Raw genomic sequence first — 24937 nt, forward strand, 5'->3', positions numbered from 1 at the left:
CTCCGGTGATTAGTCACTCTCTCTTCAGACACCTCCCCTTCCTATTTCTCCTTTCCTCTTTTCTCTTCCCCTCCAGCCTCGTTGTTCAGATTCTATTATCCTGTGCTGCTTGGCTGCCTCACCCTATTAATTCCTAGCAGTTCAGTGTATGTGTGTATGTGTGTGTGTTTGTATGTGCACACACACACACATTGAAAACGTTCACACACACTGAAAACGCGCACTTACACATTGAAATCGTGCACATATGCACTGAAAACATGCACATACACGCTGAAATTTTTTACATCCCACCACCTTCACACACTGTGGGGTATAGGCTACTTGTGTGCGTGGGTATCTGAGTGTGCTTGTGTAAAATAATTTCAGCGCCCCCGGAAGTTGCTGTAGTATAACAGAAAGGCAGGTTGAGTTTTAAATCTAGACTTGTTGCAATGGAAAAAAAAAAAATCTTCATGGACAGTAGAAATCTTGTATAGATTGGATGCGGTGGCTGATCACAGGCTTAAAGGTCAACTACAGTTAATTGTAATAACTGCGTCTTCATCTTTGAAAGGACAACACCGTAGAGCTACGTAGGTCCAGGTTACGCTCTGAATCTGAGCCCTCCTGTAGCACTGAAACAACTTCCGAGCGCACTGAAAAATATTTTACGTGCATACACTCACGCACACAGACAGGGAGCTCCCTGCACACATTCAGATACCTACACACACACACAAGTAGCCTATATCCTGCTGTGTGTGAGGGTGGTGGAGTGTGAAAATTTTCAATGTGTATGTGCACTTATTTCAGTGATTTCACCCTAATCAGCCTCTCATAGTGACAGTGTGAGAGCGTAGTGGCTACCGAATGCAGATACGTGCAGCAAGCCACATATAAACACACACACACACCTTGCGCAGGTGTCCTGTTATAATCGTGTCTGGAAGGGGTTTGTCTGTCTGGACAAAAACAGACACCAGAGCAAGGTTGTGTCAGTGGATTGAGAGAGAAGTGAAATGAGGATGTAGTGTAAAGTCATGTGCTTTAAACGGAGTTGTGGACCATTAAAGAGGAATAAAACTGTGAAACTACCGTTGGTGACTCGAAAAGCTAATGACACAACTTTAACGGTTAAGACACCAGTTACGGTACATTATCTTTGCAGTGATTTGTCCTCACACACCAGGAAACAGTGCAATAGATATTATTGAGTAACATATTTTGAGCTTCTACACAGATTGTATGTTTTTTGTTCATTCTGTACACAAAATTTTGTTTTCTCTGCTTGTGCTTCCCCTCTGGGCTAAAATATGTGTGTGTCTATATGCTTGTGTGTGTGTATGTGTGTAAGCTGATCCACTTGTCCTGGATTCCCTGCTAAACTTAGCCAAGTGACTGTGGTCATGATTGAGTGGTCATCAGCATGGCTCAGTGAGCGGATTCTTGGCCGTGGATGAGCACATTTGTCTGCAGCAGGCCTCAGTACCTGTTGCCTCAGCCTGCTGATCTCACACCGCGTGAACTCACTGATGATCAGAGTATTGATCCAGCAGTGGACAGCGATGGCCAGATTCACTGTGAGTCACAGAGGCTTGGCTTCTAGACAGCAGGCTTAAGGTCAAGTTCACACTAATGCAGATACATTTCAAATAAATCATTTTTTAGCCTTTCATCCATGCTAAATCTGAGTCGTTGACCCCTAAAAATTAATCTTTTCAAAAATGCTTTTAAAAGTGGATTCATTTGGAGAATCCAGTTCAACGTTTTAGTGCAGCAAGGAAGACTAACTTTTAAAAAATGCTGACATATGATTACCACATGACCAACCTTTCAACTTAGTGAAAGCTTCTTGAGTGCTTGAGTGGTGTCTGCTGTACAAGTACCTGCTCTCCTGAGACAGCTGCTATTAGTCTTTGCAACCGTTTGTAAACAAACTATGGTAGCTACTGGCTTCAGGGTGAAGGAACATGTTCTCCAATGCAAAGGTGTGGCTCATTTATGTGTTTTTAATAGTTTTTGGACAACAACTCAAAGGATACAATATATTAAGCTTCAGATACACGCCCAATACTTGTAAGTAGGATTAGTTCATTGTTGGTTTTGCTCTGCACGTGAGATTTGTTGACAATAAGAACAATATAGAAAATCGCCAGCCTAAAGAGTGATTTAATAAATCATGTCAATAAACCCACAAAATTGCAGTCAGCCCTCGTTATCATGAAGCATGGACCTCAATGAAATCACTGATTTATACTCATGCTGATTTATAATATCAAAAACATTTATGTTTGTAATAAACCTTCATTGTATCATCACCTATACTGAAACACACAAAAAAGTGATCATAGAGAAAGAGCAAAATGTGACATAATCAAGTTTTACCTTGTGAGGACTATTTATCTAATTTCTTATATCTAGATGGTAGCAATGATGCACTATTTTCACACAGTCTTTATGATACTTGAAAAGCAAGTAAGTGGACCCTACGTTGGGACTGTTTTATCAAACCAATATTTCATGACAGAAGTCCTAAAAGTGCCATAAATAAAATCACAACAGATACTGAACTTGTCTATATATATCTTCATGAAAACAGAGCAAACTCCATCTGCAGATAAGGACCATTCATTAGGGTTAAAAGCTCTGGAAAAGGCTTGTTCTGCAAGTAGACCTTGAGTTAGGATTGTTTATTATCAGCAGTCAGCAGTGTCTATCATTTTATGGTTTGCTCACAGTCATTAATCTTAAAGACAAGACAAAAGAAAGAAGAGATTTAACTACTTAATGTAGTTTTTTTGGAGCCATTTTAGAGTGAACAGCAAAGAAAATCTAAAAGGTTTAACAGACATCCTTTAACACGCAAATGTCATTTTCTTATTACAGTTGACTTGTCCTAAATGTCATTCAAGCACATACTGTATTGGCAGCAGTTGGTCTTATATAAGGTGAGAAATCAGTGGCTTTATTTTTGTCTGTTGGAAGTCTTGCATGAAACCCCAGTAGACCTCTGAGCCTTTCCAATTCCAATTCCTATTTAGCACTGATTGTGTCTGTGTGGAGTGGGTTAGAGAAGTGCCCCCCCACCCCTCACACACACACATACACATTCACATACACACACCTCCTATTTTAATGGATGAATTGCTCCCATTGTGTTTGCAACAGCAGTAATTACATTGCTGCTGGGTTTCTGTCGCTTCTCTTTGGCCACAACACTGAAGCTGGACATCACGGTCCCCAGAATGTCATCTGGTTATTATAAGGATTTTCACATCTGGCTGAGTACTTTACAAATCTGTTGCAGCTTCCCTCCAGAGGCAACTTGAAGCTGAAAACCAGGGAAAGAATACATTCCCTCATTGCATTTCTCATTATTACGAGCCTCCCCATCAGCCTCAGTGAGGAAGTGAGAATGTCAGACCCTTCTCTGTGATGATGATGGTTACTGTGACTCTCAACCCTAAACTTTAACCCCCAGCAGTCAACTGTACTGGGCTGGATAGAACTGTATGTATTATTAATGATGGCCAAATTCCACACATGAAAGGCTGGCATTGTGGGCTGGATGAAAGACCCTGTGTCTACTCTCTCGCTGTCACTCTGTTTCTTTCTATCTGCTGCTTCTTCTTTCATTTCCCTGTTTTACTCTTGTCTTACATCATGTATTCTCTTGCTCTCTGTTTTAATTTATATTCATTCTGTGATCAGTTCGGTTGAAAAGCCGTATGCCACAATGTCAATGACAGAGACTCGATGGGTTTCTCTCCAGAATGTTCTTGCTTTGTGAGTGAACATAATGACATTTAACCAAAGACAAGAGCCTTTTGTCTTCCATTTGAACAATATTGCATTCTCATCCAGAAAGATGTCAATAGAAAATCCTCTTCTTGCTGTGAGTTATATTTTTTTCAGAATTGTGAAGCTGTGTTACATATTAATTCAATAAAACAAGTTCTGACACAATCACCCATTAGTCATGAACTCCGATCAATTTTCATTAGTAATTCTGATTTTCTCTCACCTCAGTGTGAAGTCTCCACCTCACCAAAATATCTGAGCTCATGCAGGACATTTCAGGGCACTCACATGGTTGGATGTAAGTCTGCTGCACTCTGCTGGAAAATATGCCTCATTGCAGACAAGATAGGCAGAACATATCCTATCTGTTCCCGTGGTTCTGAGGAGGTAAAACTCTCCAGTATCTCAAGATAAAATGTAAAGATTAGATAACATCAGAGAAAAAAAAATGTTTGCACTAGAAATATTTTTTTTCTTATTTTCTACTTTGTAAATCATATCGCAACCCCTCGTATTGATCCAACAACCCCCAGTTGGAGAAAACTGCTCTATCCTGCAACATCACCATCAGGTCTTTTGGCTTTATCTTTATTTTAAGGCTGCATTTTATAGCCTGCTGGTGGCTCAGTAACTGTGACAGCATCATTTTGAATCTGGCCCAGAACATCTGTCACTCCTCTCAATCTTTCCCATCTGCTTTTCACATCATTTGCGTACTATGTGCAAAGTGCCAAAAAATGTTGCATAGCAAAAATGTTGTCAGCTTGCTCAAACTCTCTCTATGTGATGAAGATGAGATGTGGTTGAAAGGTTGGAAAAAGCAAAAAAAGTTTACCTTGAGTTGATATCATTTTTTCAAATTACAACTTCGACGGCTCATTTAAAAAAAATATTTTAAAAATTAATCGCACCACAATGGACACAACTCAGAATGGAACAAGCCAGGCTACACTGAAAGGTTGAACACTGGTGTTCTGCTTTTCAAAGAGAGATCGGAAAAAAGAAAGATAACAACCCTTGACAGCTTTACGTTATAAAACATAATGGGTAACATTTGGAAACCCTAATGTATAATACATAGCTGCCAGTTTTTTATAGCTATTAAGCCTCATCACATCACAAGGTGGCTATGGAAAGCATTTTATTTACACTGTGCTCTGATGTTATTGAATGATGAATGGGCATCTTCCACCATCTGAATAATTCATAAATCAAAACACACACTTTGCCACAGAGGATGAGTGGAAATACAAACTATGAAAACTGAAGGACTGAATCAAAGTCAAGAGGCTATCAACAGTACACCCGAACCAAGTCATAAAATAACGTTTTTCCCCTTTGAAATTACAGCCTAAAAACATGTTGTTTGAAAGTCCCTGTGGGATGAAAATGTTGGAAGGGACTAATCTCTGTCATTAATTAGCACAGTGTTCTCAGACATTTTAATTAGACTACTGTCAGTCTCACAGGACCAGGGGTGAGGATTAAAGACTTGTCGCTGTACATCTTATTGTGTTGTTGTAGATGTTAACGTTTTACTGAATAGATCACACCGGGGCAGTCGTCGGGCTGTTTCAGGCTATTTTAATTAGAGCATGCTGGGGATGATATGAGATGAAAGTGGTATTAGGTGAGAAGCAATAAGCCAAGGCCCCTTGGTGGAAGTTATAAGGGAAGCTTTGGATTAAGAAAGTTGTAGGAGAGTTTTAGGAATGCAAACACAGCAGATTACTGTTTAAGAGACATATCTTTATTTTTATGTGACGTGATTGTAAAATAAAGAAATCAAAGCATTAGTGCACTATAGCCTACCACTTATTGTACTAACAACAGATGAAATGGCTGTATGTAAATGTCACTCATAGTGATAAACCTTCAGATATTTATGCTCTGCAGGTCCCAACAGGTCTACAGTGTTTATTGAGTTAATTATTTTGGCTGTTTTCAGCGAAAAAGCTCTCTAAAAACTCACAGTGCACTACATGCACAGCATCAAAGTCAGGTCAAGTCGAGTCAAGTTTTCTTTATATAGCCCAATATCACAAATCAGAAATTTGCCTCAGGGTGCTTTAGAATCAATGCTCCTTACAACATCGTCTATCCTTAGTACTTCGATTCAAAAAAGAAAACCCTCCGCCAAAAGAAAACCCTTTAAAGAGGAAAAAATGGAAGAAACCACAGGAAGATCAGAACTGACATGTAATTGATGTTGCGTGTAAAGAATAGACCAAGATAGCAAAAAAAAAAACAGGCAGACAAAATTATAGATAAATTGATAACATAAACAGTATGAACACTATGATCGGGAGGGCATAGAGGAGCTTACAGGTGCTGCCAAACAGAGATAGGACCTGAGTCACATGACCTCCTCTCACTGTGGAGACCTGGAAAAAAAAAAACACACACACATACACATACTCTCACACAGATGGAGAGTCAAGCAAACTATACACACCAACAGCTGACAGACAAATTGAGAAACAAAGTGAGAACATAGTGAAACATTACAAGCTACTAAAGAGCCAGATAGTTCCCTCAGGAGTTAGTGGAGTGTAAAAAGGAGATGGAATATTTGATTTACACTCCCCAGGTAGCCAGAAACATGAATCCAAATGGATGCTAATATTGCTCCATATCTGCTGGGTATGTAAATTGGCAACTGTTAGTTGACAAGTTCACCATATCAACTTAAAAGGCGTTAATATGTGTTAGTATCTGTCTACAGCTTGTTTCTGCTGCCCTGAAATGGCCCTAAATCAGCTAATGCAGATTTAAAGTGTTAATGATTCAGATTTCAATACAATACTCACATGATCATATACTGTATATACTGAAAGAGTTCATCCACAAAACTCTTTCAATGTTGCTGTAATCATTCCTTCTCTCCACACTGGAGACCATTCTGAGTTAGTCAGTGCAAGAGGGTATCTTCCAAAGTTACCGTCTGAAATGTACTTTTTGATCTGAAAGTCCCTGTTTGTGTTGCACCTAAGCAGTACATAACTCTTTCAGTTTACATATGGGCATATTGTCATTGTTTTTAAGATACAGTAGAATTAAAAACATCTGAATCTATCCTTTGAGGGTCTCCTATTCATATAGGTATACAGGTAAAACAAAAAAAGATCATTTAATATAGCCTGAGCACCTGCTGCAGCATTATCTGTACTATAGGTGCTTAAACACTTGCTGGATCCTGTTTTTACTCACATCAAGGGAGTAAGACAAGGGAAGAGACACATCAGTGTCAGTTATTTCCCATCAGATGTCGTCTCTTTGTTTGTGTGACTTGTGTACGTACATATATATGTGTGTATGAGAGAGAGAGAGAGAGAGAAGTATATTAGTGCATACATATAAGCAGACTAGTTAGAGTCAGGCCAGAAGTACTCAACACTATAGCAACTGTGTGGAAAAACCACACATCACCATCACCATCAGCTGCATCACCAGCTCTTTGTTAGTTTTGTTTTTGGGGAATTTACCTAGGGGGGGTAGGGGGTGGGTAGCATTACTTGACAAAGTGACCATGTCTATCTAATTATCAGTGGTGTGTGAAAATAAACTCCACTCTTCTCTTACAGGGCAGCCTGGTCCTTATAGTCAGGGTGATCACTCTCACAGATGTGACAATCCACATCACAAGGCTCTATAGGTCACGTTACCCTCACTCCCCATGGGGCAGAGCACTGATTGTCTTTGTATAGGCTTTGATTTGTTGTTTTTTAATGAGATTTGAGGAGGGGGGCTGGCTGCAGGGCACTTGGGAAGCCCACATGACAAGTCAATCCACATGTTTCAACTACTGTCACCTAAAGTCCTCTGAATGTGTGTAAGTTTGTTTGCATGTTGTGCCTCCATCTGTATGTAGGTGTGTGATAATATTTGTGTGTGAACATGTGTGACGTATTCTTAAAACCTCAGCAATCACATACTGACAGATACTAACAGATTTCCCTCTCCATTCACGGGTCTAACCGCAGTGTGCGAGTGTGTTTTGGATCGCTGTTGGTGATTTGTGGATGAATTAAAATTCTATTGATTCAGCAGAGCTTCCCCAGCCATCCCTTGAGGTGATGAGGTCACGACTGTGGTTTAATCATCACTGCGCTGCGCTGACGGGCATTGATTGGAAACAGTGGTTATTTCATAATGAGCTTGTACTCTTCCACATGCACACACAAACAGGCAAATGTGATAAGTTAAATAATTTCATTACAAAGTTATTACATAGTGCCGTTTCCACTCAGATTAAAAATTACACCACAAGTCACGTGTTGTGGGTAACTTCCACATACAGAAAAAGTTCAAGAATGAGAACAAACAAGTTTCCTCCCCGGTAGGTCTTACAGTAGCAGTGTGGTTCAGAATAACACAAGTCAGAACAAGAACATCAATATAAATCTGACATAGGGCTGCATCAACAGACAAAATACACACATATGAGTGTCAGAATGTGCAAGACAAAAGCCTATAATGTGTCATGTGGAGTCATGCTTCACAAAAACTGTGAAATGTTAGTCACTTCCTCCTCACTGCTCTTGCCATGTCATTAAGGCTTGCTGATATTTTTGAACATGTAAACTACATGACAAACATGGGGATATCTTAACTCCTAGTTTCGTTTTTTAAATCCAGAAATGTTCTAGAAGTGTTTGTCATTTTTACAAAATTTCCCTGTGATTTATGAGCTTGACATATTTGTTGTATTTGGATATATTGGAGTTTCATGAGTTTGTAACCCAGATTTTAAGAAGAAGTGAAGAAGACCACAGACTCGCATTGCATCTGGGGGTTAAGCAGAGGCTTGCAGTAGACTGACTTTTCCAGTAAGTTGTGTGAGAATGAGTCAAGCAGTAGTAAGCCCAAGGATCAGTGATGTCGAAACTAAGGTGTGGCAGGTCTGCGTGGGTACTGAAGGCAGCTGACTGTGCGATAACAACCGCACTGCACCTTTAAACTCAGCACTGGAGCGTATTTATTTGAGTGACGTGGGACGCAGACTGCGTGCTGAGTGTGGGCAGGAAGCACAGGCAGAGCGGCGTCAAGTTACTTTTGTGTAGCAAGAACTTTACCGGAAACCACACTGCTCGCTTTCAAAAGAATATAATTATCACGCTCAAATAATTGCTCCCCACAAGAATACGTAAAATAACAACATATTTGGAAATCTGTTTGTGGATGGTTGGATTAAAAAATTTAGTGGAGCTGTATCCGGATAGAGTTTGCATGACACGTTGAGTCAGTAGACTTTTATTTGAAAGCTCCCACCGGAAGTATTGTTTTTCCGTTACGGCTAACTTGACTGTAGCAGGGAGAGCAACGAGCGTACGGTGGCTACTTGAACGAAAACGGGGGGAAGCTTGCACAAGAACCGGCTGAGCTGTCGTTGGGGACTCAACATGCCACAATACAAATGCTGAGTGAGGGTCCGAAGAACCGTATTTACCTCTTGAGCGGCGATAGTTGACGGCCACGCCCCGTATCCACCGACCGGAGCCCGTACAAAACTGCTGGCGGAGGCGCAACGGTGAGCGGTTTGAAACCCAGCAGGGCGGCTAGCGGGCTCACAGCGGAGAGGAAGCAGGAGTGTCGGCTCTTTGGGAACCATGAGAGAGTACAAAGTAGTGGTTCTCGGGTCCGGAGGGGTCGGTAAATCCGCACTCACCGTCCAATTCGTGACGGGATCCTTCATAGAGAAATACGACCCCACGATAGAGGATTTCTACAGGAAGGAGATCGAGGTGGACTCCTCTCCGTCCGTCCTGGAGATCCTGGACACGGCGGGGACCGAGCAGTTCGCCTCCATGCGAGACTTGTACATCAAAAACGGTCAGGGTTTCATCCTGGTCTACAGCCTGGTGAACCAGCAGAGCTTCCAGGACATCAAGCCGATGAGGGATCAGATCATTCGGGTGAAACGGTACGAGAGGGTGCCGATGATTCTGGTTGGAAACAAAGTGGACCTGGAGGGGGAGAGGGAGGTCTCGTCCGGTGAGGGGAAGGCACTGGCGGACGACTGGAACTGCCCGTTCATGGAAACTTCAGCCAAAAATAAAACCTCGGTGGACGAACTGTTTGCAGAGATAGTCCGACAGATGAACTATGCCTCAACACCAAATGGCGACGATCAGTGCTGTTCGTCTTGTGTCATTCTTTAAGAAAAAAAGGACAGCCTTAAAAGTTTTATTCTTTGCTCGGTTTTAAGTTTGCAATGGTAAGTTGACTCACCATACAGTGAAAATGAAACGCTGACACAGTTTCATAAAGTGACACAGAACCAATGATAATGAACTTGTTATTGAAATCCTGTCTATTTTAAGTACAATGTAGTGAATAGCTTAACATTGGACGCATGGTCAACTTTATTTCCTACATGTAGCCCTCAGTTTTTCAATCAGACACCTCTGAGTTCAGTGCCAATGTTGTTCATATGAGCTCAGCATTAGTTTTAGCTGGTAATCTACAGTAGGACACTTGCAGTCTATTGTTTTGCTAAGCAGATTGGGGAAGTATCTGACTCATTTGCAGAACTGGTAGGGCAAGCTATGGGTGACTTAATTAGCTTTACAAAGATAGTGGTTGAAATTTTTTACACCTACAGTCTGGAGTTGCATTTTCCAGAATGAGGTTAAGAGGAGTCGGGAGATTCCAAAGTTCCTGTATGGCCTACATTCAGGGATCAGCGAGTCAGTTTTTGTTGAGTCGAGCCTAAAATTAGCTGAAAAGCACTGTGTTTTTCTAAATCTTTTCTAAGAGGTCACGTCAGTTCATTCACAGCTCTTCCTCTTATCTCTTGTTTTGTGGCAGTGTGTTGCAGCAAGTGTGTACTGTTGAGCTCTTCTTCGTGTGTCTCACCCTGGCCTTGGAGGAAAATGAAGGGAGGAATGCTGCAGGGGGAAGAGAGGAGGAGGAGGAGGAGGAAGGGAGCAACTGAGACAGAGGGAGGGGTCCACTCTTCAGGAATTCTGCTGGGTTGGAGTATCTTTGCTGCACGATGTGTCCGCCATTGATGTCAACACAGTGTCAGATCCAGAGTTTCAGCAACAACCACCCCCCCACCCAACCCCCCCAACCCGAACCAGTTCCAACTGTACTCACAACTGGAACTAAACCCCAATGGAGAAGATATGGAGAGCAACACTTAGAGACACTCATAAATGGATATTTCTGTATAAGAAGAAGACAGAGAGTATATTTTGTTAAATAACTGCACAGTCTGGGGCGGGTTAAGTTTTGGGGAATATCTCTGCCTAACCCATATTGGAGCAATGCTCCACAACACTCCAAATCCTATGTTTTTTTTCCAAAGTCAAAAGAAATGGACACCACTTATCTGCTGGTGGAGTAACGTGATGAGTGCCACTTTTTTCTTCATCTTCTCTTTGAGTGTGTGAGAGGACCTTAACTGAAGTGACATGGGGACGGTGACCCGATCGCCCTTGTGTCAAGTGCCTTTCCAAAACAAATCAGCTATTCAGATTTAGTGCCAACCTACATGTATCACCAAAAGAACCTTTCAACATGGCAATCCACAAACTAGTGAACTGTTCTTCTGGATAATCTCATGGGGTGGAGGCTGAAAAAAAAACTACAATAGGCTTTTTGTTAATGGAATGGCGGTTTTCTGTATGTTTTTACGTTGGCCTTTTTGAAGTCTGAAAAGGTGTTCATTTTGCAATGTCTGCTTGGTCTGGCCAAACCTATATCTTGAAATGCACAGGTACTGGAACGCTCTAGACATGACAACAGCACCAAACGCTTACCTTCCAGACCACTTAAATCAAAGGAATTCTGTTTGTTCTGTTTCTTTTGTCGTTGTTTTTAGCAGGAAATGTGATGATGTACCATTGACAAATCTAACCTGATTGTAAGTTTAATTTTCAGACCAGCCCTTTAACTGTGGGCAGTCTGTTTAAAAAAAAAAAAAAAAAAAAAACAAAACAAAACAAAAAAAGACTTTTAATACAAATTGCATTTTTTAAAAAAGAAACCAGACTGTGTTTTCTTTGTTGACATCTGCTTATTATATTATATCACCATAATGGCTTACTGCCAGATTGCTGAGTTTAAACGAGGTTAGCGCATGCGATTTGGACAAGTTTATCACGGCTTAAACACCAGTTGCACGTTAATTTTATAAATCAATATGTTTGGATGCACACAAATGACTGGTTTATTGTAAATACCCATAGTAATATAGTAGTAATCGTTCATTTGTGTGCATAAGTTACAGTAACTTGATTTACCCCCAAAACCCCAAAAATATTTGAGTTACATCATGTAACTCATGAGTTGTTTGATAGTCGAGGTTGTGTGGTATACCACATATAAACAGGAAGTAGACGTGTAATAGGAAAATGCGGCTACTTTGTTGGTTATGTTGAGTTGTCTGTGACAAATTTACTGGTCTTTATGCAAGCTGGTGTTAGACGTGACATAAAAGCCATGTCGCTCCAAAAATCATATCTCTGCTTGTCTACCGCTGCCTAACTGTATCACTCTTTTTTTTTTTTTCCTCAAACACAAACTTTCCATGCGGTTAATGCTGTGACCATTGTGGTGCATGTGCAAAATCAAAAGCTGAGAGAAAACAGACCAAGGTGTATACACGGTATGACTAGTTTTAAAAGGAGATGAGTAACTCGCTTCTGTTAGTCTCTGCTACTATGGTGTTTACACGACACTGCTAATAATCTAAGCATCGCCCCACTCTGGTTATTTTCAGGTTATTTGAGCGCAATTCCCTTACAATCATGAATATGTGCAAAGATAATTGCTAAGTATGATATTGATGAGGTTTATCATTCCCGCCTCTTTGATGAACCTTGACTAAATTTACCAACAAAGCGGAATCAAGACGAAAGCACCTCTATCTACTCATCATCCACACATACCTTAATAGACGAGGCCAGGCTCCGCAGCTCCAGAGAAATGTCTCTTTTAGCTGTGTGGGTGTAGTAGCTTTTCAGCCCAGGGCTCCAACCTGGGTGCAGCATGTGTGGGTGTAGTGGTGTGATGTGGAGAGGCTGGTATGACTGAGCAGGCCCCGCTCTGCTTGTGTTTACCTATGGGGATTACCTAGCCCCGGCTGGCTGGACGACCGCAGAATGGCTTGGGGTAGAAAGAGTAAACAAACACAAGACAAGCTTCACATAGAGTCCAGTCTTTCATAGAGTGTATATACAGTAGTCTTCAAGCTGTCTGTACGTGTGTTGTGGTATGTACTGTATGCGTCTTATGAGTGAGCATATGTGTCTCTGCCTGTCACTGTCCTGCACAGGCTCAAACCCCTACGTGGGACTGTGTAGGCTTGGGTATCTGTGCCTGTTAGCCAGTATAAGCAATGGTATCATATGTATTCTTCGGCTTTGCCTGCACCATGTGAATATAGGGCATGTGGAGGTCGGCGTACAGGGGTGTGTGTTCTGAGGAAGTAATCCAATAGTGACTATGGCATCCAACAGGTGTGATCATTAAAGGTGTACATTAGAGCTGGTTACTATATTTAAATATATTTTCCTAATAATTATATATGTTACCATATAGCAAATGTATGCAAAATCACAAAGTAATCAAATTAATGTATTGCACTGAACTGTGTTCTATGTGAAGAACAGGAACTTCAATGACTAATCATGTCCTTTTTTAATTACAATTTTCTTAAAATTTTGACAGAAGAATTATGTAAAATGACCACACAACATGTTCTTATCATCATAATATAATTTAACAGGAAGTTAAGCAATAATATTGAATTATTCCTCAGCTTTAGTGTACATATACAATGTTTATTTACATCCCCATTCTTGCTGTGTGTGAGAGTACGCACAAAAACTACGTTTCTCTCGTCTACGTTTGTATTTGGTTTCGGTGTTCTGTGCAGATGTGGTTATATGACTGTTGACAGCTGATGTCAGCTGATCTTCCCTACATCTGCTACAAACTGTGGCTAGTTTACAATAGTGCTACCAACAGTATGTGAAGTCAAGGCTAATGGCATGTTTCCTTGTGTAATTAGATCTGAACAGAGCTGAAGTCGAACTCTGCCTTAAAATAATATAGTTAAACTAGTGGTTGATGAGCGGGAGAGGAGTTATTATAGCTATGCCCCAGATACTGTAAATGTACACCCCATCTTCAACTGCTGCGCAGCTTCAGTCTCTTGCTGTGGTATAAACATCTGATAGCAGAAGAATTTGCCCTTTGGAGAGAAAGTGGCCTGTCGAGTTCCTGTTTCTTTTTATCTGTCTCTTTCTAAGGAGCGAGAAGGTGAAACTTTCACTTCCTGTCCCTTATTTCTTATTTTATCTTTTTTGCATAACTCAGCACCATTGTTATCTCTTTGTGGTTGTGAGCTTAATTGGTTTCAGCCTTATTATGTTTCAGTATGTTGCAGCTACATTTTTGCATTCGTCAACTTGCAGTGTTGTTTTTTTATTTTTTTTTATTTCAAGGAATTTAATTAGGCTATTTTTAAATCCATTGGTTTCAGTTGCAGCCAACAGGAAATCAGCCATGTTCAGGTTTACAGATGGCCTGGCTTGTCAGTAGTTGCTGGTCATGGGAGATGGTCATGTGATGTGGTTGCCATGGTTAAGGGGGGTTGGGATGTGGTATGGCTGCTCAGGGTGGCCTCGTGACCTATGGGAGTTCAGTCACTGCTGGAATGGTGACTGTAAGAGAGGAGGGTGTCGGTCTGTTTGATCATCTTTCTCTTAGTTGCCACAAATACATATTTTCTTTACTCACAATGACTTGAAATCTGCTTTTACTCAGCGACCTAGAGAGGCAGATTTTACATCTCTATTTAAATAATTTCCTTCCTTTGTTACATTCGACTAAATATTGATTTCTTAACGATTAAGATGAGGTTTAAGTGTGTTGCCACAGATGCAAGAACTGTGTTTTGCTGTTGGAAGCAGTTGCACTGACAGGAAGTGTTGCTACAGAGCCAGTGAGAGTGGGTGGTGTGTGTTTGCATTTTTACATGGGACTTAATCACTATATAGGCTCCTTGCTGAATTACAGGCTTCTCTTTCTCTCCCAGCGTCATCATGCTATTTTTGAGGCTATGTTGTGTTCAAGAGTGCGGTTTTGGCTTCTTCTTTTTTTCTTGGTAGATGTGCCGTTGTACTGTATCTATCCAAGGCAGTATGCTCTCTGAAATTCTTTTGACTCTAATAGCCTTTCTTTCTCTACTCTTCTTTGTTTTGACACATCAAATTATTTGACACTCACGCCTGTGACAGTCCCTGCATTGAATTTATATGCAACAGGGTAGTTAATTTTGTTGTGTGTGTGTGTGTGTGTCAGTGCCATTTCTTTTTGTGCTTGGCATTACCATAACAACACCGGAATAACCATTGGCTCCCTGTTTGTCTTCCCCTCGAAGGCTGAATGAGCTTTGTTTTTTCTGTGTCGTTCACTCACACATGAACACACACACACACACACACACACACACACACACACACACACACTGCAGTTAACTTTGTGTTGTGCACATTTAAACACACTGCAGTTTAGATTCCTGTAGCATTCCAACATAAAGACTTTGTCCAGAGACAAACAGGAGAGGCATCACTCACCTCCTCTGAGTTCCTGCACAGCAACAGCGGGCTGGATTAGACCTGACTGTTCCCTTAATTACCCAGTTATTGTTTAGTTCATTCAGCCTTATCATATCCTTTGTCCACATTGCACCTTGAACAGTGATATCTTGTAATCTCATTGGCAGAGGATTGTGAGAGATTTTTAAATATGTAGGTTTTTCCTGAAGAATCTATTTCAAAAGTTTTGGGCGTTACTCTTTTTCTCTCTGTACAAAAGTGTGGGCTTGATAGGTAAACTGTGTATGTCTGCTGGACTGAGTAAGCGTAGCAAAGGTCGCTTAGACTCTCCTGAATCCTCAGTTAGAGCTGAAACGTCATGACTGATCATCGATCAGTTTCTTCATTCAGCTCTCTCTGTAGATCCGGGAGTTGCCTTCTCACCCTGAGCTAACTGTGCCGAGATGGGAATGCCCCAGAATTCCTCTCATTCCTGTCATTCCTTGAACTGTAATGTCTGGACTTGTCTTTAGCCTGAACTGAAAGAGCGATGGAAGAGGGGGAGAAAGTTGGGATATGACAGGACAGGAGGGTTTGCACAGCAGTGGTATATTTATGTTCTTTTTGCTTAAATTCATGGATTTGGCCTTACTTGTTTTATATGTCTGATTGGAAATGACTTTTCCTTGTTTACCAACTTTCCTCGTTTTAGTCTTCCTTGATCACATCACAGAAACCAAGAGGATGGTATCAGCGGTGAGAGCATAAGAGTAATATTTCTAGGAACGCAGAGGTAGAGAGAGAGAAAGCAGTAGAGATAAAGGATAAAAGAGAGAGTGCAGGGTTTGTCTAAACAGGCCTCCAGACACCGCCCCACTGTGTCACAAGATGGATCCCACTGGGCACACAATCAAACTGCTCTTTATACCCATCTTTAGATAATCATAGCACAGTTGCCTTGGTTCGCACCAGAGCTCCATCTGAAAAGGAAACTAGGCCAAAGGAGCCAGTCAGACAGTTACTAGCAGCGTCCCCTGTTTGGATTAATAGCTTTTGTTCACTTGGTGTCAGTGAGGACAAGTAATGCTTAAGGACCCAATTTGTAATTGAACTCGGTTACAATCAGCGTTTTAATTATGATGGGAAAAATCAGGTCATTAAGTGTGTGTGGAGGCCTGGCAGACTGCAATTTGATCTCTCTGTATAGGTATAATTAAATATATAATTAGTATCTTGAGCTGCCTCGATAAATTCTCAATTTATTAAGATCTTCAATAACATCTAGCCTGGTTTTACCTTTGACCTGAGTGAGTCAGGCTACGTCAGTCACTCTACGGCAGGCTTCAGATGTAGCTCCTGAGGTCTGGGTGTGGTTTCTCCACTTGAACGACAGGCCAGCTTTTGTGCCAGAGGACTAACAAGAAGTGAATAGTCTTGAGCATTTCCTTGTAGTTTGTTTGCGTGACTGTTTGATCATATGCCACATCAGATGTGTAAAGGATGCATTGAGTCACATGTTGAAAAAAGGAAGATGATATAGAGTAGTTTAGAACTGACCATGCTATTTGCGTGAGTTCAGAGGGTTCGGGTGAAACCACAGAAGAGCAGAGTTAGATTTTTAAACTTGATAATGCTTGAGGACTTGTTTTTTTGTAATATAATAATACCCACACCCCTTAACCACTGCCGCCACCACCACAGGGAGGTCTCAGGGCACCGTCAGCAATAGAACAGCACCTCTGTATCTGCATTGAGTTACACCAGCTATTCATAAATCCATTACTAAGTTTGTGTATAAAGTCCTTCCTATAGTAGCTACTGGCTAGTTTAAAACTAGTGGTTTATTCAAGTGGGTTGCACCATTAAAACTACAGACTTAAAGAGACTATAAACAGTATTGTTACGTATATTGATCAAATAACTATGTGTAATGTGAATATCCCCTGACTCTGCAGTTTCCCTCAGCTGTACTGAGCTTTATAGCATCATTCAGCCTATTGTTTTAGTTTTCCGGCTTGCAACTACTGTCTTGGTTCACTCTCACTGCTTTCATAGTGTCGTATTTCGGCAGCAGCGGCCAGCTGTTTTCAAGAGAAAAAACTCTATAAAACCCCAGTGTACACTACCTGCTCAGCCCGAAACTGCAGAGAAAGTTAGCAGCTAGCTGGAGCATTTAACAGCTCAATAGCAAAAAAATGTCTCCACAAACACGACTCCAAACGAATGCTAATGTTGCTCCGTATCTGTTGGATGTGTAAGTAGACAAACGTATGCAAAGAAGTTCACCAGATCAGATTAGAAAGTGTCATCTTTAAACTGCATGTTGAAGTGTCAGGTCACATGCATCATATTACTTCTTTTACTCTTCAATCTGAAAAGGTCATGTATTGGCAAGCTAAAGTAAATTTATCAGTATGTTCAGCTAACTATGCAACAACTACACCTGCTAGTTAATGGGTGGAAATATTTAAATCTCTGCATATTAACTAGTTTCTATGGTGTAACCTGTTTCAATTCAACTCCACTTTGTAAACCTTTGCATTATAACTAGGCTAAGTTTGAGCTCACTAACAGTATGTGTAACTGTGTCTTTCTGTTGACACTTCAGCAAGACAGGATGCTTGTTGTGAGCCTTGGCCTTGTGTTGAAAGAAATCTGTCTTCAGTTACTTAATTATTCTGCTTCCTCAGTCTTCAGCACTGTAAATCAAACTGAACCCATGTCACGTACATTTTTCACACTTGCATAAACTTGCAATTGGCTTTCAGTTTCATCTTCCTGCCCTCCTTTCTTTTCCATCCCCCCATCTGGCAGATCTGTGCTCACAAGAGGGTTTGTGGCATCCTCCTCCAGGGCTTGACGCCGGGTCACGTGACTACCTCCCACCACCCTGGCGTTGCCCTCCTGTCACCACGACAACTTCAGCATTCATGCCGTGACATCCGTGACCTTCCTCCCCCATTTGCAATCCCGTTTCTTTTCCTCATTCCATCATCTCCCTCCTCCCCCCCTCCTCTACTGGGTTTCTGACTGTTCTCATCATTACTCCATACCCTGTGATCTCCTGCCACCTTTTTCTTCTCATTTAGGTTGTCATGCCTTTCTAGGCATTTGTCATTTTGTGCCTTTTTCTGAACTTCAGAACTCTGACTTGATGGGTGGAGAAATGAAGAGGCTTTTGGATCGCTATCACGTCTGTGTTTTTATTTAGTTATATACTTTTCTTCTGTCTCTGTACGTTCCTTCTCCCAGTTAAGAGTCCAGATTCATCATCAAACTTTTCTCCTCCTGAGGCAGGTTTACGCAACATCTCTTTCATAACCTGAGCAATGAGGTGAGCAGAGAACCTTGTGGGAGAGAGCAACTACAAAAAGAAGAGCTAAAGTTTTCATGTATAGTGAGAAGTATGCCCTACGCCTTTACTGTCTTATTTTGCGAGCTCTAAGAATATATGCGTTGTCATCTCATTGTTATTTATCTTCCTTTTGGTTTGTAGGGAAGGATAGTGATAATGTCTCCCACCACTGGCTTCCCAATAGGCTGCTATTTTCACATAATGTTGAACTTATTTTAATGTCTTCAAATCAATATGATGCAATTTTACTTTGATTCGATCTACTAACCAATCAGGAGACAAGATTAAGGAGACTTATTTCTTAAGAATTTCTGGGCTTATCATTATTATTGCTCTCAACACATTCCAAGCAGTCTGTAGATATAATACAAAAATATTCAGCAGATAAATGTTGTTGTTAAAAGTAACAGAAAAAGAAAAAAAAAACTCTGGGAAAGTTTGTAAAGCTACACAATTTTTACAAAGTTTATATAAAAATGTCATTTGTACATAGTTTTTGAATTAAAAATCACAACAGTTTGTTGTGATTTTTAGAGTTGCGCAATTATCAGCCAAAGTGTCAGATCATGTTTATTTACCTTTCGGAAATATTCTCCAAATATGGTCCAGGAAGTGTGCACTGATAGATCAGTATGTGTTGTACAGCTGACTTTACCCCATAAAATTACACATGAGCCCCACCCAGAATGCCAAAGTATCTGTCTCACACTGCAGAAGGAAGCAAGCATGACAGCGCAGTAGTCAGAAGCAAACATTTCCTCTTAGGCCAAATCACTGTTAACGCACAACACCGGGTTATTACCACATGAGTCACACATCTCTTTCGTTTTCATCGAAACTACTGTGATATTTTTATGCTGACAAGGTGCAGCGCATACTCATGCAGTCATACCAGCATGTAGTTGCTCATTGTTCCTGCATGTAGGGAATATAATGCCCATACATGAAGCTGTCAGTATAGTCGATATGTTATCTTTAAGATATAGAAGATGCCCTAGATATGACCCTCCACACTGACTTGATTTCTGGGAATTTTGGAGAGACTAGGCTCTGAGGAAATTGCTCATATCCTGTGTGGAGCTGTGGAAGAGGAAGTCTCCTGTGACACTGGGAATCTCCAGTCTGTTGACCTACATCACTGGCTCTGGATCCTGCTGCACTATGAGGGGCCTACCAGCACTTTTGTTGTACAATATACAAGTATATAGCTTACACCAATGAAAGTTTGAATTGCAAGTCACAGTTGTGATGTCAGTAACTGGAGGATGTGTTGCATTGCTTTGTTGCAGTGCTTATACTTAGGCAGTTCAACATTTTGGGAAATATGCGTATTTGCTTTGTTGCTGAGAGTTAGATGAGAAGATCAATACCACTCTGGTGAATATGAAGCTGCAGCCAGTTAACTTAGCTTAGCATAGTTTGCTTCTTTTGTACACCTTAGTTTTTGTACAGATAAAACAAACAAGATATAACATGTTAATTTGTGATCTTTAGAGGTGCTGGTAGGCTAGCTTTTCCCCCTGCTTCCAGTCTTTATGCTAAGCTCAACTACCTGGTCATAACTTGCATCGCCTTTTTTAAACAATTTGAAACCTGTTTTGTTTACATCTCCTAGCAGTCTTTTCCTTTGACTCTTGCTGGTGCATTGCTACACTTCTTATCACCTCCAACCTTTGATCAGTGGAATAGAGAAATCCTGTCAAGAAGAACGTGTTTGTCCTTGTGTGTATGCACCCACCCATCAGAACATTGCTCCATTGTGCCACTAACGGTCATAAATTCAACACACTGCCTTTAAGGTGCTTATCTGAGTAAATTCAAGTCCATCAGTGTGAAAATCTCAAACCAGATTGGGTGCAATTGTGGAAATGGGGAAGTAGCAGGGTTGTGGGTGTGTGTGTGTTATCTAATTTGATACCTCTGTATAGCTATTTGCCATTTCCTCCATTATGACCGATAACAGTCTCAGTGGTATGATCTAACTTGGCCAATATCTGCCTGTGAAAATCACACCCAATCCTGCTCACTTTTTTTTTGTTTTAGTAAAAGAAGGTGTCAAAATTATATTTGAAGCTTGTTTTTGCTAATATGCAAATATCTTGCTAGGCTTCATGCACAATAAGATAACTAAAAAGCAGGTTGGGGCTGCATATACAGTAAATCTAGACCTCAGTGCTCCTTTCTGCTTTTGGCACTGTATGCTTGGTTACAGACTAATTTGTTGATCAGTGGGTGTGCTAAAATTCTCTGTCTGGCTGCTGAGATTTCAGTGTGGCCTGTGGGCTTTTACAAAAAGAAAACTCCACTAGGATAGATAAAATATATACCCCCTGGAGATAATTTTTTTCATTGCAGGCACTGAAATCAAAAGCATAAAAAACCCACTGTTCCTTGAGAAGATTGCACACTGACTGACTTCTTGTTGAGCCACAGTCTTGGACTGGATGCAGCAATTCTGCTAAAAGAAGTTACTACGGGCGACACATAGCCTTTAGTATCACTCCATATAAACGGCACAAAGTACAACACATGGTAGTGTCCACCATAATACTTGTCACATGTGTCATGTGATGTGAGACTGAATGGTGTCCAGTGTTGGTGATCAGTGTGCTGACAGGAAGGAAGGGTGTCTCCATCTAAGACTTCCTGCCCTGCTGTGTGACTCAGTGTCGGTCCTTGTGCTGCTCTTTTCCTTTTCCCCTCACTCTTCTCTTCCTCTCTGCTCCAGGGCATACTCATGTCCATCCTCAATCACTTCTCTGACTCACATTTTTTTCTCATTCACTTTATTAGCTTTTGTTGTACCATCTGTCCAGCTTGTGGACAGTTAACATGTCATTGACTACAAGAAGCTCCATGCTACAAGAGTAAATTTTATATCTTGCAACTCCAGGTTTTTGAACCTGTTTTTCCTTTAAATTAATAGTTTGACATTTTGGGAAATAAGATCATTTGCCTTCTCCCAGAGAGTTATATGAGAAGATCTATACCACTCTCACATCTGTAGGGTAAATCTGAAGCTACTGCCAGCAGCCAGTTAGCTTAGTTTAGCACAAAGACTGGAAACAGCTAGTCTGGATCTTTGCAAAGGTAACAATATCCACCCAACAGCACCTCAAAAGCTACATTTTAGTCATTTGTTTAATCCATACAAAAACCACAGTTTAAAAACTTCACCACCCAGCTTCAGGAAGTCACTGCTCCCATCCATGAAAATAGTCTAGCTCGTACCTCAACTTGAAACTGTAACATAATTTTTACACTTTTTGTTCCATACAGATTAAACAAACAAGATACAATGTTTTGATAAGTAAGCTTTTGAGCTGCTGGTAGATGGATTTTTTTTTACCATCAAAGAAAGCCAGGCTAACTATTTTTCCTGTTTCCAGTCCTAAGCTAAACTTTCCAGCTGCTGGCTCAAGCGTCATGTTTACTGTACAAAAGATGAGAGTGGTATCAATCTTCTCATTTAACTCTTGGCAAAAAGAGAATAAACATATTACCCAAAATGTTGAACTTTTCCTTAATTTGTGCTCTGTATTAGACTGAATGCAAAGCAAATCCATAATACAGTAGGCTACATTTTCAGCGCTTTAATCCACATGTGCTACATGCCAATTTATGTGATAATCCTCTGGATAATTACTTAAACCTAACCGCAACCCTTGACACATCTGATCTTTAATATCTTGATTGCCTCCCCTGATCCTGTTAAAAGTCTTTCAATTTGGAACTGTGACTTGACTCCAATCATGATAATACTGATTGATATCAGGGATGTTTATTGTCAGCTGTAATGAGATGTCTTCCAATTAGAGAGGTGAGAAAAAAATAATCATTGCAGAAATAGTCTGTCTAAACAGTGAACAAGATTGAACAGATGAATGCACCTGTAAAAGAGAGAAAAAGTGTCGGAGACCAGCTGGAGATATAGAAGAAGAAGGGAAGGAAGAGAGCACACAGGACTGTGAGGGACGAGAAGAGGCCACGCCGCAGGTCTCTCATTCAGGCTAATGCCATTAGTGTCACCGTGCAGGCAGATCATATGACACACAGCCATTACTGCTCTTTATTTATTTACCCTGGCACACACACACACACACATAAATTCCACCATGTCACATATCCTGTGGAGTTGGTTTCCTCACACAAACCCCCGTAGCCTTGAAAGCCAAACAAATAGCTATCCAAACACACACACGGACTCAAAGAAATTACATCTTTCCTAGAGTGTGTAACTCAACTCTGAATGCTTGTTACATGCTGCCAGTCTGCATCCCCCTTTCTCCTTGTTCTTGTTTCTTCTTCTTCCCGTTCATGGATCTCCAGCCCCTGGGCTTGCTTTGTCATGTCATCTCGGGGTGTGTAAGCCTCCAGACCATATGGGCTCTGATGGGCTTAGTGGACCTCCAGCCAGCCCCCCTTGGAGGGCCTGCTGTTTTAGGGGAATTCAGGGGCATTTTGACATCTTTTCAGCTGCTTCAAACTTCCTGTCAGGAGAATTTGAAAAAAAAAAGTCCTATCACTTTGTTATTTCTCTTCCCCCCCATCTTGTTGTATTTAAGCCCAGACGTTTTGCATAATTGTTAGCAAATATAATTATTTGCTCGCCACTGTGCAGTGTTTGCTTGTTGTGTAATTATTATTTGGTTTGTGATCTGTGGATCTCAGCAATCCAGGATGGGCAGATGGCTCTATCTTGCCCATCAGTGACTCTCTTTCTCGCTCTTCCTCTTCTTCCTCTCCATCACATTTTGTTTTCACGTGCACATGTCTGTGTTCCCGTGTGAGCCTATGTGTCTTTGTGTCTGAGTGTGTGTGTATGTGTTGTTTTAGGAAATCTACTCTGTGGACCATATGGTACAACACTGCCTGCTGGGCAAAGATAAATCCCGCATGCAAAGGCAGCAGAGACACCAGTATACACACACACACACACAAACACACACACATGCTCCACATAATTAGCCCAACTTCAGTATCATGTACTTGTATTGTGCATTGTAATTAGTCTGCACCTTCACGTCTGTTGTTGTATAACAGCGATACCCAAAAGGCCTGTCTCGTGTTCATCTGTCAGTCTCTTTGCTCCCCTCTCTGTCTTCCCTCCTCCTCCTCCTCCTCTTTCTCCTCCTCCTCCTCGGCTGATTTGCTTTCTACCTGCCTGTCTATACTTGTCTACATCTTATGCTTTCCATCTTCCTCCGAAGCAACTTGCCCCGAGCCTACCTGAGTCATCAGGCCTTTCCTGAGCCATAACGCAGAAGTCAACTCATACCTTCTTCCCACACATCCAACTACCCATATGGAAGTTTGTCTATCTTTTGGTTTTATCCCTGAAAGTGGTTTAGATGATATGGCTTAACTGTTTGCTTGTTTACAACCTGTCTGGTTGTCTGACTCCTCATGTTTTTACCCCTCAAACTTTGTTATTGTTCTTGTGTTCCCATATCATTACAGTACAACGGTATCATAACTGATAAAAATGATGTCCAAAATTATGAAAACAATGAGTAATAAATGGAAATTATCCTTTAAATGCAGATTAAATAAGATTAAGACAAGTCTGTATCCCATTATCATGCAACAATATTGCAACACTGATAAAAATGAATGCAGACTCACACTAATAGCAAGGTTTTAGAGTCTGCTAATTGATTTTCATACCATATGAAACTGACTGAAAACCAAATGCTGCATGGACAGGTTTAGAAAGAAATCCAAAAATTATAGTGTACAGCATGTATTTGAAAATAGCAAAAACATAGACCTGTTTTGTGCTTGAGGAGCACCAATTTGCAAAAACATTGTTCCATCCTTTAACCTGTTCAGTTTATGCATGTTGCTGCTGTCTGTGTGGCTGTTTGTCTGTCTGTGTTTTAGACCAGCGTAGACTTGCAGCAGAGCCAGACAGCATAAAAAGGGAAGGTCGCTGGAATCAAAGTACTCCAAAGCTCCCACGCTTCTCCTCTAGTCAGGCTTTCTCTCTCGGATTAGACAGATCACATAAAACCATTTACCTCGGTGTCTCTGCACACCGGGGTAAACAATGAAACATGGTGTTTTCTTTAGAAATGTGGGGAGAGACACATTGTAAACCCCTGTGGCATAAATCCTCCACCCCCACTACATCTTGTGCCACAATGTCTGCTAACTGTCTAATGCGGTAACATGGATGAGGGCACAGCTGGAAGAGAAATGGGAAGAGACTTATAAAGAGAGGGGAGGTGAAGGACACAAGGCAGTT

At 41.0% G+C, this 24937-nt stretch overlaps 1 protein-coding gene across 1 annotated transcript; it reads left to right on the forward strand.

Annotated features, from left to right (window-relative positions):
* The first annotated feature begins 8825 nt into the window (after nt 1-8825).
* On the forward strand, nt 8826-11773 carry LOC121899416 (ras-related protein Rap-2b). The gene is made up of 2 exons (XM_042415222.1): nt 8826-10000; nt 10594-11773. The coding sequence occupies exon 1, from the start codon at nt 9393-9395 to the stop codon at nt 9942-9944; it is 552 nt and encodes a 183-aa protein (XP_042271156.1). The 5' UTR covers nt 8826-9392; the 3' UTR covers nt 9945-10000; nt 10594-11773.
* Nucleotides 11774-24937: the final 13164 nt, after the last annotated feature.

This window comes from Thunnus maccoyii, chromosome 6 (genome assembly GCF_910596095.1).
Source record: "Thunnus maccoyii chromosome 6, fThuMac1.1, whole genome shotgun sequence".
Classification (NCBI taxonomy): domain Eukaryota; kingdom Metazoa; phylum Chordata; class Actinopteri; order Scombriformes; family Scombridae; genus Thunnus; species Thunnus maccoyii.

Coding starts and splice junctions, on each gene's coding strand:
- LOC121899416 (XM_042415222.1), top strand. CDS start 9,393: ATGAGAGAGTACAAAGTAGTGGTTCTCGGGTCCGGAGGGGTCGGTAAA.